At 47.9% G+C, this 22,820-nt stretch overlaps 1 protein-coding gene across 4 annotated transcripts in view; it reads right to left on the bottom strand.

Moving 5' to 3' along the window:
- The window catches only part of il1rapl2 (interleukin 1 receptor accessory protein-like 2), a 324,225-nt gene that overhangs the window by 78,962 nt on the left and 222,443 nt on the right, over window positions 1-22,820 (bottom strand). For all 4 annotated transcript variants that reach the window (XM_064329375.1, XM_064329376.1, XM_064329377.1 and 1 more), the window contains 2 exons: window positions 15,233-15,419; window positions 14,419-14,572 (listed from right to left, as the gene is read on the bottom strand). In XM_064329375.1, the coding sequence (XP_064185445.1) occupies window positions 14,419-14,572; window positions 15,233-15,419 (341 nt within the window). The remainder of the gene's footprint in view (window positions 1-14,418; window positions 14,573-15,232; window positions 15,420-22,820) is intronic.

Below are 22,820 nucleotides of genomic sequence, written 5' to 3'. Positions count from 1 at the left end.
GTAGCAGAGTTATAATGGTTATGGTGTTAGCATACTGCATTCCTTTTGTGCCAACTCTCATGAAAATATAAAATATGTACATTTTGCATTTGTTTTACAAGTTTTTTAAATTGACCAACCATAATGCTACCCCGTCTATTTGTTCTCCAGGGGTGAGAAGGAAGACATGCACTGGCAAGGCCAGAGGGGGGGTGGGGCGGGACGGGGCGGGACGGGGTATGGCGCGGGAATCGCTGACTCATCGGGGAGGTCCATCCCGCGCGTCCCGATTGGCCAGGCTTGCGGGGGGAAAGGTCGCGGGCCACGCGATAACTCAGACCGTCACCGCGCGTCAGCGTGTATCAATCTTCCCCGTCTTAGAGAGAGCCGTGGAAGTGTTACCGTGGTGACGCCGGGGGGGGGCACCGCCACACAACGCGGCCCTTTGTGTGCCACGCCGCCCCGCCCACTTTTACCCATAACCGCCGCCCGCCAAAACAGCGCCAGTCCAAATCCGAGACCAAAGGAGGGGAAGGAAGGTCCATCTGGCTCGGGCTCTGCCCACACAAGGGCCCCATTCAGGGCCCGTTACTCCAGCTTTACCCCCCCCACACACACGCTGAAAAGGGACTCCTGTACGGGACCGGCCGGAATTAGGCCCGTGTTATACACGTGCACGACATAGACACTGTCCAGCCACCACCTCCCCTGGGTGATTACAGCTATGCTAAGGACGCTATTCTAGGGCGTGCAGAATGTGTGGAACTGGACCAGCAATGCTATAAAAAAAGGACAAGCACAATTAATTTGTGTGACATGTAATTCATTTGTTTCACAACAGAGACTGTGTGACATAGGGGCGACATAGCTCAGGAGGTAAGACCGATTGTCTGGCAGTCGGAGGGTTGCCGGTTCAAACCCCGCCCTGGCATGTCGAAGTGTCCTTGAGCAAGACACCTAACCCCTAACCCCTAACTGCTCTGGCGAATGAGAGGCATCAATTGTAAAGCGCTTTGGATAAAAGCGCTATATAAATGCAGTCCATTTACCATTTACCATTACATCAGAATATCAGTGCAAACCAGCATATTTCAAAAGGAGCCAATTTTAGTAGTAATTTGAATAAAAATAAGATATTATGAGCTTGCTTTTGGTATGAAAAGGTGTCTGTAACCGTGACATCAGAGGCAGCAAACAGTGGCCCTTGCTCTGAAATGTAGAGGTCATTCCTAGTCGCAGTTGGTGAGAACAAATGTACTGTGCCCACCATGTTTCAATTCCATTTCAGTTGAGGAAATTCACTGAAGCTCAGTCAATTAACAGTGATAGCATTACAGAACATTATGGCCATTTTTCAGTTCACTTGAATTTAAGCTACTTTGCCGAAGTGAAGTAGAATTCACCCCAACCCTGGGATCCACTCAGTGCTTCAATCCTTGCATGCATTTAAAACTTCAAATGAGACTAAGTGCGATAATTTTTAGCCACCTCTACAGTCTATATACCTGTATATTTGCCAGCCAAAGAGGCTATCAATTACCCAAATGCTAATACCTATTTCCATCACCCACTTAGTGCCACCCTACCTTCCCAAACTTTTAAATTTTGGCAGCCAAATGAGAAATTTAGTACCTTTCAGGGACCCATCAAATACACATACTAGCATAGCCTAGGGGACAACAGACTCATTCCGGGACCCACCTCATACGCTCCGGCGACCCATTCTGGGTTCCGTCCCATAGTTTAGGAAAGACCGCAGTAGAAGCTCTTGTACTCAATGCGGCGATGCGCCCTGTTGTTTCGATACTGAACGTGAGCCATGCCAGCGCAGGCCCGCAGGACGGTGAATAATTGGCTTCGAGTTGCCGAGGTGGGGAGGTTTTTCGGCTGGCGGGGCACGTATATTTCGCCTCGTCATTCGCTGGCGCCTCCTCCGATTGGTTCGGGGGGAGCTCTGCGATTTCCGTCTGAGCGTTATATTACGTTCATTTAGCAGATGTTCCCGTCCGGGGTGACTTACAGCGGTGCCAGTGTTCGAGCGGCCCACACTGACTGCGCTGCTCAGCTGGTGGGTGGGGGTGTCGAGGGAGGAGAAGTGCTGGCAGACTGCGCAGATTAAAGACGAGGACGCACCGCACATGCTCACGTGCGCGCGGTCGGGGAAATTGATGTCGCAGATGCTGCAGATGTGACAGGCCTCATTACTGTAAGTCATTCTAAATTTGGAATAAAAAACAAAAAAACAAAACACGTTTTAATAAAATAGTATTTGCACGAAAACAAAAAAATAAAAAAAAACTGTCTCACTTAAAGCAGATAATATCATATTTCGGGCCTCCAGGGAATGCTTAAACCAACCATAAAAGCATAAAAAACATAAGGATGTTTTATGAGCAGAACAGACCACTCAGCTCATCTTGCCTTGTCATTTTTACCAACAGTCTAGGGAGCGTTTTGTTCTATTCCTATCCTCCAACCGCCTGGGATGGCAACCCACTTATTTTGCTAATAAAAATGACCATAAAGCCATTGCTGGCTGGAATACGAATTGTTAACAAGCTATTTTTAAACAGGTACCTTGCATAATCAGTAAGCCAGCAGTACATTTGAATTATTTGACGAAATCAGGGGAAACAAATTATAAAATCAAATACGTGGTAATTATATATCGAGAGCGCTAAACATATAATCAAAACCATCTACAAAGTTCAGTAATGTCCACATGTAAATCGTATGCAGTAATCGCGTATTTCGTTAGCTGCTCCAAGTAACCGTTGTTTACACAGTACAAACCTATTAACGTCTGAACCCTGTGGTGAACAGAGGGAAAACGAACTGTAATCAAATGTTAATGTTTCTTTTATAAAGAGTCAATGCTTCTGCATTATAAACTGTCTGCAGTTAAGTTTACATTTTCTCCATTTTAAGTGGGCGACGCCGTATGTCTTTCCTGCATGAGTTTAACTAAATACCGGTGACTGACACCTGACTTTTAAAAGGCAATCACGACTGACAAATTGTTTCTTAAGCAGGTTTACAGCCATTTTGAAATATGACTCCTGTGATTGCCCAGGGGGTGGGGTGGGGTGGGGGGGTGGGTGTCTGGAATTGAAATGTGCTCACACACTTTCAGTTGACGGACATTTACAGGGATACATTACACCACTGTGCTCAAATGTTTGAGGTGCGATACACACCTCCTGATGAATTGTGAGGCGGTAGACCACACAGATTGATTAATCAGAGGAAGTGGCCACGTTTCGGGCCAGAGTAATTAAAAGGGGGTGTCACAGACTGTCACAGTTTCATCTGTGCCCCTGCACACTGTTAGAAAGCCATTTGCACTGAGGTAATCTGGATGGACACAAGCGGGAATTTTTTTTTTTTTTGGGGTTGGTTGATCAAAAAGAAGAAAATAAACCTGACCAATATGGCAACCAAGATGCAGCGTTATGACACAGATAAATGGATATTTCAGGCAGTTCATTTGATCCTTCCCCAGTAATTTGATTGGGAAACCAACATTTCATAAATGGTTGTTTACATTTTTAAAGAGCTTTGTGTTCTGACTGAAAATGGAACCGGCAGAGTAGGAAGAAGCTTTTTCAGGGTTACATTCTTTCCCAGGTAAAAAAAAGAAAGGTAAACAATGAACAGGAACACAGGCATAAATATTTCAGGTACGCCAGGCTATAACCACAACCTGATTCTATCCTGCGTATCATCGTGAAATATCTTTGATGCTCTGCCTTAAAATAAACACGTCCATTTATGGTTCGATACATGACAGCCAACATAGGTGTCAGTGGTAATACCAGCCAAACAAGGCTGGTTCCCTACAAAGTTTCTCTAGTTCTGTGAACTTTTTTTTTTGGATATAAAAATCCAAAGATCCACCTATTGCAAATTATTTTCACAGTGAGAAGCCGGAAAAAGCCTGTCCAGGCACACCCATGATTACAGCTTAAATATTTAAATTCTCTTATTATCTTTGCTCGCACACCGCCGGGTTCTAATCTTGAATGCTCACAGTGGAAATAAAACAGCTTTTTTTTTGTCTCCTGGCAACAGTTTGAAGTTCATAAGCCAGCTACAGATACGGGATTTTATCTGGTTGAATTCTCAGCTGCATGATGACCTAGACAAACTCTGGGTCGCTCGAAAAATGATCGAGCGCAATGAACTTTCGAATTTCCCAACACCCCTCCTCCAGACAACTCAACCAGAAAGAGAGACCTTCGGGGAGTATGGAAAACCATCCAACTCCGTTCCTGAAAAGCACTGACAAACTCCTTGAGAGGTTTGCCTACTCGTTAAAAATCAGACCATTAATATTCACACACGGAAGTTGAGAGTAGACACTGATAGCTATGCACCACTGTTTGTTTGGCAGATTCTCTTTTTGTGCCTCTTATTTTTCTCCGGGAGAACTTGAGAGTGCATTGTGTAATTTTGTGATATGCGACAGCCTGAAGGGATAATCACAGTTCTGCCAAAAGAATTAACAAATCATCTTAGCAATTGTGTAGCGCAGGTCCATGTCTGACATTAGATTACACAGAATAATGGGAGCTAACCGAAAGACTAGTTTTGCGCGAGCAGTTACCGTTCCCCTGGCTGTTTTGGAACACGGAACATTGCCGCATTAACTTTTCTGGTGACGCTAGCTACTACCTGTTATTTTTAAGAGGCTGATAGCACTGACACAACAATACCAGTGACTGTCGTCTGAACAAGTGGTTGTCAAACACTCCAGAAGAGCTATCGAAGTAGGTCAGGAGCATAGCCAAGATGTACACAGTTCCAACAAAGTATGACGTGATTTCGCTTACTTGCCAGGGAAGCCAGTTAAAATTAAAAATCGCTTGGCAATGAAGAAGAATAAATCTAAACAGAATTTTAATGTGCAAGCACACATACAGGCCATTTCATGTGACTGTATAACACTATAAAACTATAAGTATAAGCATGCACTGTGTGGCTAATAAGTAAGGTAGGCTACCATTTTCTTGCTGTATGTACATGTTCCGTTTACTTTCTAATTTGCAATATTAGTAAGATTCAATGCAGCTGGATGGATGCTTTAGTGAAATAAGTCGAGTTTTTCACGCTTGAGCCAAGTCTTTGTGCAACAGCGAAGCGGAACATGTCCATAATTGTTACAAGGTCTTAAGGCGGAGAATTGCTGGAGCAACTTTTGCTGAATTTCTGGCGAAGGCTGCATGTGTGAAAAGGCTTACAGGCTCATTTTTTATCACCCATATGAGGATGACAACACCCGGAGCTGCAGCTACCAAACACACAGTGCCATTAGCACAAACTAACATTCCTTTGATATACACTCGCCCTGTACCAAAAAAAAAAGGTCAAATTGGCAATCCGTTAAATTGCCCACCGCTGTGCCCTGTGATCTATTATTCAAACTTTATCTGCAATCATCAGGTGCATTCACCTTTTTTTTTCCTGTTCATGACATTCATTTTAGAAATTTTAATCATTTCTATAGAGAGGGGGTGATTGCGGCACAGATATTTGAATTCAGTGTTATTTCGGAGAGTCAATAACTCTAAGCTCTAAGAACTCACGGTTCAGAAATCCTGATGAAATTATATGAACCTTCACTAAACCCCACGACAGACCCAATAGCGTGACAGTCGAGCCCCCTCCCCCCCCCATCAAACTGAAACGTCAACCTTTGATGGCAACATCTTTCCAAATGTGCTTTAATTTACGGTAATGTTTTCCAGTGTCGTTCTTAACAAGTGACCAAAAGAGCCCCTGGAGGAAGGCTAATGGGCTGTAGCTGTGGATGCTATGCTAACATTCCATTTGCAAGACAGTTGCAAAGCAGGGCTCTCCACAGAAAGCCAAGGGGTCGGTGGTGCGGCATCTATTACCTTGACAAATGAGCTGTACACAAGAAAGCGTTGCCGGATTCCTCTTCACAAAAGCCAACCTCGCCCCCCCTCCTGCGATTTCAACACAGACAAATAGCTCCCTTTCTCCACAAATGGATTCGCTGCTATCCGAGTTAAGAGTAAATAAATTTTGGTATTAAAATACCAATTAGAAAGGGGGGAAAGGAAGTTCTCTGTCACTAAATCCTTACTGCGTTGTGGACACAGAAAAGATTTGTTCCTCAAAAGTGTCCTTCCTGGGGAGGGTTTACGTTAAAATATCCATCTTTAGGGTTGATCCGGTATGAGAATAATGTGTTGGGTTCATGCAGTGTGCCCTATTTGTTTGCAATGCAGTATAATGCTTGGCAAACTGGGGTTCGAGCCTCAGTTGGGGAATTTGCCATTGTATCCTTAAGCAGAGCACTTAACCTGAATTGCTTTGGTACAGTAAGCGCTGTGTAAATCGATTGTTTGTAAAAATGTAATCTGTGTAAGTTTTTCTGGATAAGTGCATCTGCTAAATTTGAAAAGGAAATGTGAAAATGTGCGGTATTTGCCGCGTAAAAGTAGAAACATCAGGTAGAGCAGTCCTGTGTGCGTTTTTGTGTGTGTGCGTGTGCATGTCTGTGTTCGTGCAGATCCTACTCTCTGTGGACAAGCAGGTATTCAGACCTAGATACCCACAGCATGAAAAAAAAAGCGACGTTCATTTCCACCCTGCTAAATCTTCTTACCGGATCAGTTGTACAAAATCCCTTTGAGAATTTTTAAATCGGGGAGGCGAATCGGGCGGGGCAAGCGAATCGGGCGGGGCAGAAGAGCTGCGCTGTACTGTAACACAGGGGGCTTCATGTACAACGGGGAGACACGGTCCCCATTCTGTAGGAAAGAAAGGAAAACACAGCAACGTCCCCAGAGGTCGTGATTGGTGTATCTGTGGTTAGAGCTCAAGCATACGGTGCTGGGGGAAATGTGCTGGGGGTAGTGGATTGTGACAATCGAAGGCAATAGATCGATACGTACAGAGCTGCTGTTACCACATTTTTTCGAAATCCGGGAGAGGAGAGTTGCCCCCACCAGGTAATTTTAACAATCTGGGGCTCTTTTTTTCTGATGACCCACAAACATAACCCCTCCAACGCAGCCCCACGGAACAATAATTGACTTTATCACATTAATGATTTAATCATCTATATAAAGTAAGTGATGGCAGTAAATAGCATGGCTTTTTTGAAGAAACTACTGACAGGTTCAGTAGCTGATTCACACTACTCTGTGCTAAGCAGTTGGTGGGATCTTGCACATTTTAGCATAGCATAAACTGAATATCTCCTGCCAAAACTTCAGCGCTATGTAATTTCAAAGCACCCTAGCCTGTGACCACTCGAGAGGAAGAAATATGTACTGCAACCTCCCCATGGCGATATGATGAAAATCACTGGAGACTATGGATGCCAGTTTTAGAGAGCAGAACTAGACAAGGGGTGTCCGATCTTATCTGAAAAGGGCCGGTGTGGGTGCAGGTTTTTTTTTGTTTTAGCCCAGCTCTACGACACCTGATTCAGCTGATTAACTAATCGTAGTCTTCAGTCAATACATCGATAAGTAGATTCAGGCGTCGTAGTGTTAGGCTAAAACAAAAAACCAGCCTCCACACCAGTCCAATTCGGATAAGATTGGATACCCCTGAACTAGACCAATTTTGTGGTCTAGTGAATGCATAGAACGTCGTTTTTTTTTTTTTCTCACTTACTTGTGTATTCCACAGTCATATTCACATCACCTCAGCACAAGCCTCTTTTTAAACGAATTTCCCCACTTTTGGTTTGTTTGGGCCTCCGGGTCTCAGACTCCGGTCCTGGAGGGGCGAAGCCTCTGCTGGATTTTTGTGATTTCCTTCCAATCAGCAGCCAATTTAGGCCTTGGAAACAAGGTGTGAAGACTCATTACCCAATCAATGGCTTCAATTAAGCACTTAAGTGCAGGAACAAATCAGAGAGCAGCAGACACAGCGGCCCTCCAGGAGCTGAATTTGAGATCCCGGGTTCAGATTAAAAGGAAAGAGAGTATTTTTCTTTAGTGACTCCAGTCCCGCTCACCCCCCATTCTATTAATAGAGGAAGATGACAGCGCTGTTTATCGCGGCCCTGTCACGGTAAATGATATAGACTTAAAATCGTTGACAATGTGCCGTTGGAAAGCTTTACGTCAACCTTCAGGTCAGCGTCCCCCTGAGCTATACGGAGCGCTTCAATAATTAGGTTGCATTGATGTGCCAATTATCCGTGTGAAGACTTCTATGAATGGTAATGACACGGCATTGCTGATTTCATTACTAAACTACCAGTCAATATGTGTAATGCCTGCTCACTTTTGATAACGTGTCTTCATTATGAACGGCTCAGGGAGTAAGGGGAGCGTTGGCCTGTGTTAGCATGACGTGAATCGCAATGAAAAGAAGTTAAAGATAAGGTTAAAAAAAAGAAAAGAGAGAACAGACTGTATCTTTTCGCTTCGTCTAAACCAGGGGCGTTCAGTCTTAGCTGAAAAGGGTCGGTGTGAGTTCATGTTTTTGCTTCAGCCCGGCATTGAGTTGCGTGATTTGTACTCATCGAGGTCTAGACTGAAGACCATGAATAGTTATTTAGTTGAATCAGATGTTGTAGTGCTGGGCTAAAACAAAAAACCTGCACCCACATTGGTCCTTTTCTGGGTAAGGTTGGACCCCCCCTGGTCTAAACCGACCGTAGCAAGGACAGTGGCGGTGAGATGGGGGGGTGCAACGTATCTGTATTAAGTGACAGCGAAAATATCCGGCAACTCATTGTGTGAAAAGCCACACTCCTGAACACAGCCGCTGAGGCAACTATCAGGAACAGCATCTTCATTCCAATTAAAAGGTGTGAGAGTAATGAGGATGCCTTAACAGAGATGTTCTTGCGCTGTCATTGGCCCAGTGAATTTAACGCGGTTAAAATTTACGAGCTGACGAGGCTCAAAAAGATCACGCGCGATTCGGAGAGCACCTGGAGAGGAGCCGGGCGCACATTAGTAACCATCCCGTGGTAACGTCCCGAGCCCCCGTGTGTAATCCCACCGGATTTACATAGATTCCGATTTAGAGCAAATAAACTGGAACACCTCGGCTACGCCCAGGGAACATCCGTAGATGATATAATGCAATTTGCTTGTGCAATGACTGAGCGCATCTTTCCGTCGATGGGGAAAAAAAAAACGAGGCCAGTCATGCTGCTAATTTTCCGACTCACTGGCTGAATCAGGCTTAAGACCACCGCGGTCCCGTTCGCTGTGTGATCGCTGGGTATCAACTCGCCCCCCAAATAACGAATGTGCCGTGACCTGGGGCACGATTCAGAGGTCGGAGCGACTTCTAATTCCGGGAGCACTTAAACCATTAGTGAAGAAGACGACGCCCCCGCGCGAACTTCCGCCCCACTGCACCGCAGCGACAAATCGCGCGTAAACCCTTCAGTCCACAAGGTCAGTACACTCTGTCATTGCCTCCTCATGCATGCCAGTGGCGTGAACCTCAAAGCAAGTCCGAGATTCATCAGCGTTTCGAGGCGTGACACCTTTTTCCACTCGGTTTCCAATAAATGGTTATAAATGCCACGCGGAAAAATACAACGTTCTGAACTCGCCCTCAGAATCTATTTGTCTCCACTGCCTCGACTCACCCCCGCGATAAGCGTTTATATCATTCTCTGGTTTAGAAAAATCAGTGCCACAGTTCTCTCAAAACGACCTTAGGGTGTCACTTTTGGAGGGGGGAATAAAACCAAGGCGAAGAAAAAAAAAAAAAAAGTCTGTTTCTGTTTCTGCAGATGGCCTGGCAGCCAGTCTAGCCGGGAACTGGGGGGCATTTTTTTTGTTTTTGTTTTTTTCTCTCTCTCTCTCGCCGAAATCAATTTCGCTACAGAACGTGAAATGTTTCCCTCCCTGCACCCTGAGATGGCCCGGAGGGGTTGGATGGGCGGAGTGGGGGGGCGAGTGAGCGTGCGGAGGGAGACGTCTGAGTGGCGAGCGGCCCGCCCACGTCCCTGGACTCCCCTGCCCCCCCCCCCCAACCCCCCACCCCCCCACCCTCCCGCCAGCGTCCGGACTGAAGGTGACGTGACGGGCCGACACGATGAGGGGCGGCGTTATTAAACGCCCTGGCCTCACGTTCCATCACACAACGTGTTCACGGCTCGCCGGTGTTAGGGGCGTGTACGGAGACAAACAGGCCGCAGAGGCGTCTTCTGACAGGCCATACATCCTCGGTCGCCCCCCCCCCCCCCCCCGCTCCCCGTCCTGTCCTTCATCCCCCTTATCGCAGGCCTCGCTCTGCTGAGGCGAAGGGCTCGTGTTCAGAGATGGTTCACGTTCAGTCGGACCGGGCCGGGGTCGCGGTGAACAGAGCACAGCCGCGCGGCGTAAGGGCCCCTGACAGCCCTCGCGCGTTCGGGACGCGTCGCGGCGTCAGCCCGTGTTAAAACAGACGCGTCACTCGCAGCCGTCCGCTCCGCTCGCCCGTAACTCGGTGCGTAACCGCGGCGCCTCGGCCTCCGCGGCAACGGCTCCTCCGCGCGGCGGCGCGTATCCCGCGGCAACGGCCGAACCACGTCCGCACTGCTCAAGCAAACAAAATCCTTCGCCACCGCCCCCCCCGTCTCAGGTTCCGTTGGCCCGGAACAAATGGGACCGAGAGGAGTTCGGAAGGGGGCGATACGTCACTCTGATTCACCTGGAAAGGCAGAGAGGACTATATTTGAAGCCAGCGTTCAGTGAAGTAAAATGGGGGTTTTTTTTTTTTTCTTTTCCCTGACGGTTTTTCTACAGAATTGTTCCTTTGCTCTAAACAGATGTGCACCAACAGCAAATATTTACACAGCAAAGAGAAGCTGGGATTGGACAATGCCCACGTTGTAGCATTGCACAGTCCATATCCGTACACTGTATTAAGACAATGTTCATGTTATAAAATTGTCTCATAAGAATGCCAGCATTTGGATATATGTCCGCATTTGCAGCCTAAAGCTAAAATGGCAGCTGGGAGAATTGAGGTTCACAGAGCAGCCATTTTCACAACAGGAGTAAAAGATAAATACAGGCATTAGTACGAGACACTTACATCTTACCAGTGATGTATTAGTGAAAGGTTCACAGCAAGGTAAACTAGGTACCAGCAAATGGCTAGCAGAGCTTAATGATAATAATAACAGCGCTCACAGCGCAAAAAAAAAAAAAAACTAAGAAAGCTCATTTTTATTTTTTATTTACTAAGGTGTGATCCTTACTGAGGTGTTATAATTTCACTTCATGTATGCACCAGGCATAAAGGCCTATACTCATAAAACACAGCACATCTCGTGTTTCAATTCTGGAGTTGAGCAACTCACATTATTACGCTTACATTAAATTAATTCCTCCAAAGTTTAGGACGGGGTACAGTACGTCCTGCGTGGTTTGTAGCTTATACCCAGAATCTGAAGGATACTTAGGGGATTCAAACTTTAATGTACACCTGGGCAATAACATTACCGACAGTAAATCTCATGACTGAAAGTAAGAACTGCACCAGCGAGTCAGTAAACGTGATTTCTGATGGTCGCAGGCTCCCGTGTCGTCGTGATTACAACGTCTTCTCCGAGACCAGATGGAATAATTCTTTGGGCTTACAGATGGTGTGCCCCGGGCCTATTTATCAGTGCTCATCTCCCAGCCACTCATAGGCATCCACCATAATGGGGGGGGGGGGGGCACCAATCAAATAATTAGCTGTGATGTCTTTCCTTGCCATACAAACTGCTTTTTTCAAAGGCTCTGTTGTGTTTAGCCAACATCTATTTGAACGATTTATTATTAACTATAATATCTGTTAAGTAAATGTTCCCAATTCTACAAGGTTCACGAATAGTAAAGTTGAGATTCTGGAAACCCCCACTACTGTATCATGTGCAAAAAGTTTCAGAGCAGCACAGCCTACTTTAAGATGGATTAGGAGGCATTTAAGTCATGGCAAATACACATTGATTCCAAGGTAGCACAGACTGAAATCACAAAAAACCTCCTTGGGGTGGGGTGGAGGACGGGAGGGGGGGGGGGTGTGATCGTATATTTCACAATTCATGGTACCAACTAATTCAGCCGAAAAAGTGTTACAAATAACTCCAGGGTCATAACACGCATGGCTGTTCTGCCTTGTACCTCGCAGAAATGATGATGATTGTTACATTTACCCAGAACTCAGTGTTCTTGAATAAGAGCTATTTCACTGTGGAATGTGTTTTAAATGTTAATCTCCACGCAGCAGGCTGTAGAGAGGGAGAGAAAGAGAGGAACAGAAAGAGAGAGAGAGAGAGTGAGCATTTTTTTCCCAGACATTGTCATTTTTTTTGTGTGTGTGGGTCTGAATGTGAGCTGGGTTTTTGCATTCCCCCGTTCCCCATTGCTGTGCCGTAATGCGGCAGCCGCCCCCCAAGTGCCCCTCGGTTGGGGCGGCACCAATTCGCACCGCGTCACACCGGAATACGGCGAAAATAACGAGGAGGCATTACAGGGCCGCACGGAGACAAACAGGAGGCAGTGGCACCCCGTGGCACTGCCACACATCGTCCCGCATTCCCAGCACGGGCTCCGTACATATGCGCTGAATGCACATATTTGAGAACAGAGGTTTATGGGAAACGTAGTGCACAGGCATGCAATATATAAGAGAATTACTGCATATTGAGAAGATACAACTGTATTACTGTTCTTGCTTTATGCAACTCAAACTAGAATCACTATACAGCAGAAACCATGTACTGCTCAACCTGTGAGGAGAGCTTGCACAGGGTGCAAAAACACATCTGCTACTTTTCAACAGCTCTTTATCATGCTGTTCATTGTAAGCTGGTATGGAACATCTTTCTCAATGTGGTGCCCCCTTTATGTTCACATGTAAGGGGCAAAGAAATGCCCACATGGCCATATAGCACACACACACACACACACACACACACACACATACATGTACATTCCCTCACTCACTCACTCACTATGGAAGAAGGTTCCAGGCCTTTCATACGGTATGTTCCCGAGGCTCAAACCCTGAGGAACCCAGCCCTTCCCTCCAGTATTAAAGCACTCCCTCACGCACAGCACTGTGGGAAGCGATGGGAAGCGATGCCCTGTGATTGGCCGGATGCTCATTAAATCAGGAACACTCGGCGTGTCCCACACCTCCGTACTGTGGACTAGGATTCCGCACACCCCTTCCCAAGGTGCAATGCTGTACTGTATTGCGTGTACCCCGTGGAACGTCCCCCATCTATACACCCGTGCCGGATTTGTGGTTTCAGCAAGGCGTGTCGAGTACTCAAGTCAATCAATATTTTTTTGTTTTTCCACCGTTTACAAACAGGTCACGGACGGAATTCATAGTGCACATTTTCCGGAGTGAATCAAAAAAATAAAAAATAAACCTAAAAACATCTGTGCCGATGCGTGATGGAAAGCTGGAAAATGATTCCCTGACCCCTGAAAGCGAGGCGCTGGGTAATGTGATCCGGATCGGTTCCAGCGCCGGGTGTGTGCACTGACTGCGGGATCAGATCGCCGAGCGTCGTTGGTTCTGAGGATGGCGGGTGTGCGGGCCAGCGATGGCAGATCAAGCCCTCTGCCCGGGTTCAGGGTTGGGGGGGTAGGCGGGTACACTAAGTGAACGGGGGGGGGGGGGGGTGGTTATTTCAGACTGTGATTGGCAGCTATTACTTGCCCATCCAGGACCCTGCGTGGGGGCCCTGGGGCCTGCTGTTCTGACCTGGGGACAGGGACGGGGACGGGGTGGGGGGGGGGTGGGGTGGTGGCAGGAGCCCAAAACCCAAAAAAAAGAAAAAGGGGGATAAATAAATGCGCGCGGCATCACGGCGGAGGCCGGAGTTTATGCGGCCGGGCGACGCTCTGACGCTCGGGCCCGGCCCGGAAACGGCGGGGTGATAAATAACGCTTCAGAAGGCGCTCCGCAGTGTCCCAATGCGGCTCGCCCCAATATCTCATTTACTCAGAGTCATCCCTGAGCCCCACTCTGCAGTCCGCGACGCAGCGAGAGGGCCGCCTGCCTTCGGACCGCGTCAGCAAGATCCCTGCCAGACGGCTTCGTACGGGCGCCATCAGAAAACTTTATCCCACAACCGTCAGCTTGCTCTGTACGGTCCAGCTCAGAAAAACGTCATTCAGACACGTACTCACACCCTCTCTCCAGCATCTCCCAGCATGCATCCCACACAACCAAACATGAACACGCACGTGCGCACACACTCACGCACACACAAACATACACCAACACACACACACACGCCGCACTCACACACACAAACATACACCAACACACACACACACACACACGCACTCACACACACAAACATACACCAACACACACACACATACACACGCACACACACACAGACAAGCACATAAATAACACCTCACCCGTGAACATGCACAAAGAGGAGAGAGCCCGTCTGGTTTTGGCGATTTTGGCGGTAGTCCCTACCTGTCACTTTCAGCTCCGTGGTCCGCCGCACCACCCGGCTGCCGTACGTCAGCTCGCAGGTGTAGTTCCCTCCGTCCTCCTCCTCCACCTCGGGGATCCACACGCTGGTGGTGTTCACCACCACGGAGCTCCGCCAGGTCTTCTTCTGGCACTCCTGGCGGCGGGGGAAGGAACGCGTGAACGGAACCGCGCGGCACCGGACCGTCTGCTTCCGCACCTACGCCGCACGCATACGCTTTCAGGTCCCTGTGAGGTTAATTGACTGGTTGAAATCGGTCGTGGGTTACCTGGGGTCGGGTAGTGTCGCTGTACCAACGAACAAAAGAGCTCAGTTTGAGCTGCCTCACCGAACAGACAGTGGGGGGGGATATGGATTATATGCAAATCAAAAGCTGTCCTCGATATACACTGGAATTCTCCTGTGAAAATAAATAATGACATGCCTATCCATTCCTTATTTGCCAGCACAATTTCCATCCCGTGTTTCCAGCTAAAGGATTACCGTTGAGTTTCAGAGCTACTACCAGAGTGCCCTCGGGTTAGGAACATGAAAGAATTCACAGAGCTTCTTTGAGGGTTCAGATAACATTGTCTGGCTCTTATGCAGCGGGCAATAAAAAAAAATGTAAAAAAAGCACAGCGATGGGAGGCAGTCTGAGTCACGCTGTCTAAGTCAGGTATCGCTGCTGCTATGGAGACACAGCTACCACCTGCATTCACTGGCAATGATTTCCACTCTCCTCATACGCCTGTACAGCCCCCACTGTTCAGGCTGTGGCTACTGAGTTAGCATAGCGGTTATTACGTTCATTACCTTATACCAAGTCATCAGGGGCTGCTTGTACGGAGCCAGGTAATCGTCGATGTCGGGGCAGGTGATGGTCTTGCTCTTGGTGATCTCGGCCTTCTCCAGGTGGCGTATCTTGCTGTTGAAGCACAGGCCGTCGTCGTTGTCCTCCACGGTCAGGGACATGGACACCTTCATGCAGTACGTGGAGTTCCTGAACGCAAAATAAAAGAAGAAGAAGAAGAAAAAAAAACGCTTTACCGTCGAAGCCTAGGGTGTCATTTGCGCATCATCTGCCAAGACGAAAACATCGAATTACAGAGCGGTGACAGTCGGGACTAGGTGGGCGGGCACTGCGTCGTTTTTCGTGCCCCGCTTCTTTTTTCGGCGACCCCTCGCCGGGCCGCTCGGCTCAAGATGACGCGCGCACAACCGCACGCGGCCGCGTCTTTCGAAGAAACCGCCAAGGTCGCCTTGAAAGCGCACGAGGTCGTGCGCTGCGTGCTTCTGCGCGTCGACAGCCCCCCCGCTGAGTGCGGAACCCTGCTGAGCGCGTGCGGCTTGTTTCCGTGTCACGATTCATCATTCAGCACGAAGCACGCATTCGGCTCGGAGGCAGACCCCGTGCGCGCGTCCTCCCCCCCCCCCCCCCCCCCCCCCGTGTCTCCGCGTGCTCGTTTGTCTCGCGGCTACGCTAATCGTAATCCCCGGGCAGGCTCCGAGAGTAACTGTCACAATTAGAAGACGTTCGTCTGGTCCGGAAATGATTTTGAAATATAGGGTATACCGAGACCAAAAACCGCAACTTTAAAAACAAATTGAGAAAGGCAAGTGCAGAAGTGTTTTATTTTTATGAATGCGGCCAGCCTTCCCCGTCAAATGAACGCGTTTCCGGATAATGGCGTCGTCAGCGCGAACGCGATGACAGACGCGCCGTGTTAAAACAGTAGCTGGCAGCCCATCATCGAGCAGCGTCAACTAGCGTTAGCGTCAACAGAGTGTCATATGGCACGCACTCGGGAATTCAAACAATAAATATTTCTAGATTAAATAACACAATAATTTTCAACAGAAGATAACAAATAAGAATGTATGTGGGGGGGGGGGGGGGGGAATGCATATTCTTGTAAGCTTTATAAATGTTATTCCTTACATGGAAGCAATTCAATACTGCAAAAATAATTGCCCTGCCAGTCAACAAGAGAAATGTTCATTTACAAAAATTATGCAGTTCAAGTTGGATATGTGCTGCATATCCACACAAGAAGAAAGAAATGTCGCTCTACCTTAACAGTAAATGAGATCCAATTACCAAGGTACATTGCAGTATGAATATAAGACACACTTATTATTATTATTATCAATCAGTGGAATATTTTTTTTTAATCAATCACTGGATGTGATATGATCTAGCTGCATTATTACAGTGACAGGCACTATACAGTATATCCCTAAGCTATAAATATAATGCAAATGATGCATGCTATTGAAACAGTTAAAGAACATATGCCACATCAGTAATGAAGGGGTACCTGGTTAATTAAGAGTTTAAAAATAAACCAACAGACAGGCTGGACAGAGGCTGTAATCATCATGGCAAAAGAATAGGATATTTCTGGTGAGCTCTGGCTGAGACTCCTAGAAGCGCGCCATTGTTCAGGTGCCGTGTCTGCAACCTTCATTTATTTCCATTTCATTGAAAAAATAATTCCTTCTCGCTGAACTTATTTCCAAGATGAAAAGTTTTAAGTAACACCTCTCTGATTTAATTACACGCTTAATGATGAGGGATTCAGATATGCTGCCAATGGATATTTTAGATTTTCAATACAATATGCAAACCCTGTAATTGTATCCTGCTGACTCATTGTAATAGTCTACATCTGGCCTACTGAGAGAACATTTGATATGCTGTGAATGGCAAACATATTAACATATGCTCCCTCTCTCCAAAGTTTCCATAAATATCAAGTGACATTTACTTTAAAGCTTATCAAAAAGTAGCTAGAGTTATTGCTCCCAAATTAAACTTATCACTGCTCCAGAGTGTATGGCCCTGTTATTTGAATCACGGTCCTTCGAGGGCCCAAGAACTGCTGGTTTCTCACCCTTACTTTACCTGGGAGTCAGGTGTGAACACAGTCTGGCCAATCAGCAGCATTTATTGTTCACTTGATTATTTGGGAGAGAAGAAAACCAGGGCCGGACTTGGTTTCGAGGGCCAGATTTGAGTATCCATGATATATAGCAGGGGTGTCAAAATGAATCCCAAGAGGGCCGCGGTGTCTGCAGGTTTTTTCTGTTTTCCTCTCAATCAGCTGCCAATTGAGGCCTCGAGAACAAGGTGTGTGTGGATTCATTAGCCAATCAATGACTGTAAATGAACCACTGGTGCTGAGAACACCCCCAAAACCAGCAGACACTGCAGCCCTCCAGCTAGAGTTAGAGTTCCACTGGAGTGGTGTATCGGATATGTAACTGCTGCAAGGCGCTACTGTAAGCATCTGAAAACGGCTAACACAAGCATATGGTCTATTGACGTTCACTGACACTGAACAGCTAGGGCAGGGGTCCTCAACCCTGGCCCCGGAGAGCTGTTGGGTATGCAGGGTTTAAAGGTGTCGTACGAAGTGGCCATACTCCAATGCAGGTTTTGAACTGATTCCTCCTATTTTTGGATCGCTATGGAAACCAGGAGCCTTAGCCTTAGGCTAGTCTGCATGATACTGAGCAGGCTGAAGGTTGGGGTGAGGGTGGGGGTGGGGGTGAGGTGGGGGATTGGGGAAGTGGGGGGGGGGGGTAGCAGGAGGTGTTGGGGGCATTTGGGATGAGATAACACCCCACCTCTCGAGGACTCGCCCACCGCTGGGGCTTTCTAGAGCGAAAAAGATGCCGATGAAATCGTATGATTTATTCGCAAATTATGAGCCTCATTCTTTAAGCCCGTCAACAGGCTCTTGAACATGCAATTATTGGAAAATGAGCCGCAGTGGATTCCAGGCCAATTATGCCGAGAGACCCAAGTATTAGTCAATGAAGTTCAATTACTGCCAAGAACCTCTGCCGCCGCCGGTGAGCCCCCCGGCTGCCACGGCCTTGGCTCCGATTTAAGACATTTCAGGAGTTTACATAAATTCACACATTATCCCACCCGGAGCATAACTCAAGTGCGAGATCATCGGGCTGTCAAGAGAGCGAGGATCGGACGAAATTAATAGAAGCTTGATATATCGCGTCCCCGCCGCACGTGAAGCATCGCTGCTGCTAACTTCATTGTGTGTCGGGATCAAACACATATTTGCATATTAATGAATGTCATATGGATGGAGTGTAGCACAGTGGGTAAGGAACTGGGCTTGTAACCGAAAGGTCGCAGGTTCGATTCCCGGGTAGGACACTGCCGTTGTACCCTTGAGCAAGGTACTTAACCGGAATTGCTTCAGTATATATCGCTTAAATGGATACAATGTAAAATGCATGAAGTGTGTAAGTCGCTCTGGATAGAGTCTAATGCCTGTAATGAAATGTAATTTCAGTGTCAGTTACCAGGCACTGCCCTCGAAAACCTGCTTAAGGAACAACGATCGCACGATATCTCAATGCCCTCCTCAAGACGACCGTCCTAAATATTGTTTCACAGCACTGAGACTAAATACCGGGTCACAATCCTGATTGGGCTACTCACAAGTTTAAAAAATGACAGTGTGTTTTTTATGTGAGCTTTATAAAGGTATACCTCATATAGGTAAATCTGACACTAAACAATGTGATCTTTGATTAATATTTTAATGAGGTTCTTTAAAATTAGTTTAGGAAATTTGAAAGGAAAATCTAAATCTAGAATATCACTATGATCTCTGATAAGGGGATCATTTTTTTTGGATTTTAAAAGAAGCACTTTGTATTTCATATGATACCCTAACGGGCAAATACAGAAAATATTTTAGCTGGAAATGAATTTGCAACCAACATGACGGAACAAATATGCATCTTTCAAAGATAATATGCACATGATTGTTCAGACCAAAATACTCAAAGAATTCTTTCATCTACTGGGGAAGGGAAAATGCATTTAGTGACAAATGAAGCAACTTATGCAAAGCGGAGACAAGCGCGTTCCTTCCACGCTGTTCCCCCGAGATCCGCGAAAAAAAAACAAAAACAAATTTCTGTGTTTGGGAAACTGCTCCTCCAGTCATTCCATCGTCTCGTTTCTTTTTTTTTTGCGTATTCGCCGTCCATTCTCAATGTCTTACGATCGAAGGCACGGCGCAGATCGACGGTCTGGAGCAATTCGCCGCCGGATCGATGGCCGCATTTAAGGTCCAAGGTCAAGCGGGCGCGGCGGGGGCGTCAGCCCGGGGGCCCGTCCTTTCGGGGGAGCGGCAAATCAAAGCCCTCCGCGACTTTCAGGCCCCGCTGGAACCTGCTTACGCGGCAGGCCTCCTTTTTTCCCCCGCCAATTAAACGCCGGTGGCCATTGTCCCGCGATCTCCACAGCGGGGAAAAAAAAGAGTTAAGGGACGGAAAGGTGATTTCAAGAAGCCGGGCAGAAAGAAGGGCATTCAGAGAAAGGGGGGGTGGGAGGAGGGGGGGGAGGGGGACGAGGAGGGGGGGCTGTTTGCAGAGGCAACATAACAAGCGGCGACAGTCTCGGCCGAGCCCTTCCTGTCGCCCCCCCCCGCCAGTAATTACAGCAGGAAGCGCGACTTGAGGAGCGTTCCGCTCCTGAGAGCGCTGTCACACACGGCGGCGTGCGAAGCCTCGCCCATCCGCCCGACGCCGGGCGACTGAGCCTCCCCGGCCTTACCAAGCCAACCGCCCGGCACAGGGGGGGGGGGGGGAGAGAGAGAGAGGAGAGAGGGAGGGAGGGAGGGAGGGAGAGAGAGAGAGGGAGGGAGAGCAGCCCATTTCCCTTAATGAACATGGAAAAAAAACAGCTGTTGTTGCTGGTTGTGTGGTCGTGCGTGGTGTGTGTGTGAGTGCGGGCGCATGTGTTGTTGTGCATGTGTGAGTGTGGTGGTGCGTGTGTGTGTGTGTGTGCGTCTGCGGCGGTTGGTCAGTCAGGGGGCCGCTGGGCCCGAGACTGCCTTCGGTTATGATGCGTACCCTGCAGCATGTGTATGAGTGTGTGTGTGTGCGTGTGCGTGTGTGTGTGTGTGTGTGTGTGTGTGTGTGCGTGTGTGTGCGAGACTGCCTTTGGTTATGATGCGTACCCTGCAGCATGTGTGTGAGTGTGTGTGTGCGTGTGTGTGCGAGACTGCCTTTGGTTATGATGCGTACCCTGCAGCATGTGTGTGTGTGCGTGTGTGTGTGTGTGTGTGTGTGTGTGCGTGTGTGCGAGACTGCCTTTGGTTATGATGCGTACCCTGCAGCATGTGTGGGGTGCGTGTGTGTGTGTGTGTGTGTGTGTGTGTGTGTGAGCCTGCCTTTGGTTATGGTGCGTACCCTGCAGCATGTGTGTGTGTGCGTGTGTGTGTGCGTGTGCGTGTGCGCGTGCGTGTGTGTGTGTGTGTGTATGAGTGTGTGTGTGTGTGCGTGTGTGTGTGTGTGCGAGCCTGCCTTTGGTTATGGTGCGCACCCTGCAGCATGTGCCGCGGGCTCGCTCGGGGCCGGTGAATTACTAAAGAGATTGATATTCAGATTGAGGCAATTTGCGGTGCTTCGGCTGCCGGCTTGATTATGAATGCCGCCATTATTTACCTTTTTGCGAATAAGTAAACAAAGAAATAATGAGGTTCTGGGCCACAATAAAGAGTCTGAAAGGTTCCGCGATGCACTGTCTCAGACTAAAATATCTTTTCTGAATATCACAACAAAGGCATGTGCGCTAGACTATATAAAGGTAGCAGCTATTTTTTTTTTCAATGATTAATACATTAAATTATCTTTTTCATTTATTTGGGCGGTCGGAGGAATATAAGCCAAGCTTATGTTGATATACATGTTCTTGACTTTTCAACTTTCAAACGGGAAAAGATCCTGGCGTTTCCCAGCCCGCCCGGCTCATTATCAGGAGCTATTTGGAGCACGGCAAGTCAACTGTGAAATGGGGAAAGGGTTTTTCAGAACCACGGGCAATTGTTGCTAGGCTCCCCTAGGGTTCCGTTCTGCCTCCCCTACTGTTTGCAACCGTGTGTGTGAGCGGTCTTTACACACACGTGTCCTAGTCGGGGTGTGTTCAGCGAAGTATGCAGAAGACCTTGCTCGTCGTGGGGCTGTTTCGCGGTAGAGCTCACCGCGGGATGGGCGCTGAAGTACCCCGGGGCGAAACAAACTGTCCACGTCCCTCACTTAAAAAAAAAAAAAAAAAACATGAATGCGAAATACTGGTTGATGACTTTCAGACGACCAGGCAATGCGCTGACCCTTTCAGCGTTTGCAGATATTGGTAAACCTGTTGAATGGGCAGAGTCCTTCAAACTCGTGGGATTTCAAATGACTTCTGATTTATCCTTGGATGCTCGTATAAAAATTTAGCACGAATTCAACCTAAGGATAATTACCTGCGCAATGTTTGCTGGCCCACACAAGTCTCCCTGTCCTTGATATTGGCAGTTGTAGAGATTTCCAGAGTAGGCAGATCTTCAGAGTATATTAACAAATTTTATATAAGTATATTAAAATTATTTGATGGTAAATGGATGGACTGCATTTATATAGCGCTTTTATCCAAAGCGCTTTACAATTGATGCCTCTCATTCGCCAGAGCAGTTAGAGGTTAGGGGTTATGTGTCTTGCTCAAGGACACTTCGACATGCCCAGGGCGGGGTTTGAACCGGCAACCCTCTGACTGCCATACAATCAGTCTTACCTCCTGAGCTATATCGCCCCACGTTGTACTACTTTGATGTACTACTATCTCTCTCTACCCTTCTCCTCTAGCTTTGAGTTCATGAGATCGCTCCAGCCCTGTCCCTCGCTCTGCGGTTACAGACCGCTCTAGCCCCGTCCCTCGCTCTGTGGTTGCAGACCGCTCTATCCCTGTCCCTCGCTCTGTGGTTGCAGACCGCTCTAGCCCTGTCCCTCGCTCTGTGGTAGCAGACTGCTCTAGCCCTGTCCCTCGCTCTGTCACAGACCGCTCTAGCCCTGTCCCTGCTCTGGTTGCAGACCGCTCTAGCCTGTCCCTCGCTCTGTGGTTGCAGACTGCTCTAGCCCTGTCCCTCGCTCTGTGGTTGCAGACCGCTCTAGCCCCGTCCCTAGCTCTGTGGTTGCAGATCGCTCTATCCCTGTCCCTCACTCTGTGGTTGCAGACTGCTCTAGCCCTGTCCCTCACTCTGTGGTCACAGACCGCTCTAGCCCCATTCTTCCCTCTGTGGTCGCAGACTGCTCTAGCCCCATCCTTCCCTCTGTGGTCGTGGACCGCTGTAACCCTGTCCCTCCCCTGGGTCATGCCCACACCACTACGCAGTCTGCAGCTCCAGACACACCACCCTGCCCTTTTAAACTGCACACTTTACTACAGTACCACTCATTTGGACTCTATATTCTCAGCTAGTGTTTTTCCCCAGCTGTAACCTGCTCAACCCATTTGATTTGCTGTGATATATTTCTTATTACATTTCTGTTACATCCATTCTACCTTTACTTTACACCGGGCCGGCCAGTGAAGGAT

The sequence above is a fragment of the Anguilla rostrata genome, chromosome 3 (assembly GCF_018555375.3).
Source record: "Anguilla rostrata isolate EN2019 chromosome 3, ASM1855537v3, whole genome shotgun sequence".
NCBI classification, from domain to species: domain Eukaryota; kingdom Metazoa; phylum Chordata; class Actinopteri; order Anguilliformes; family Anguillidae; genus Anguilla; species Anguilla rostrata.
Note: the sequence above shows the minus strand (reverse complement) of the source record. Positions and strands in the feature narration are given on the sequence as shown.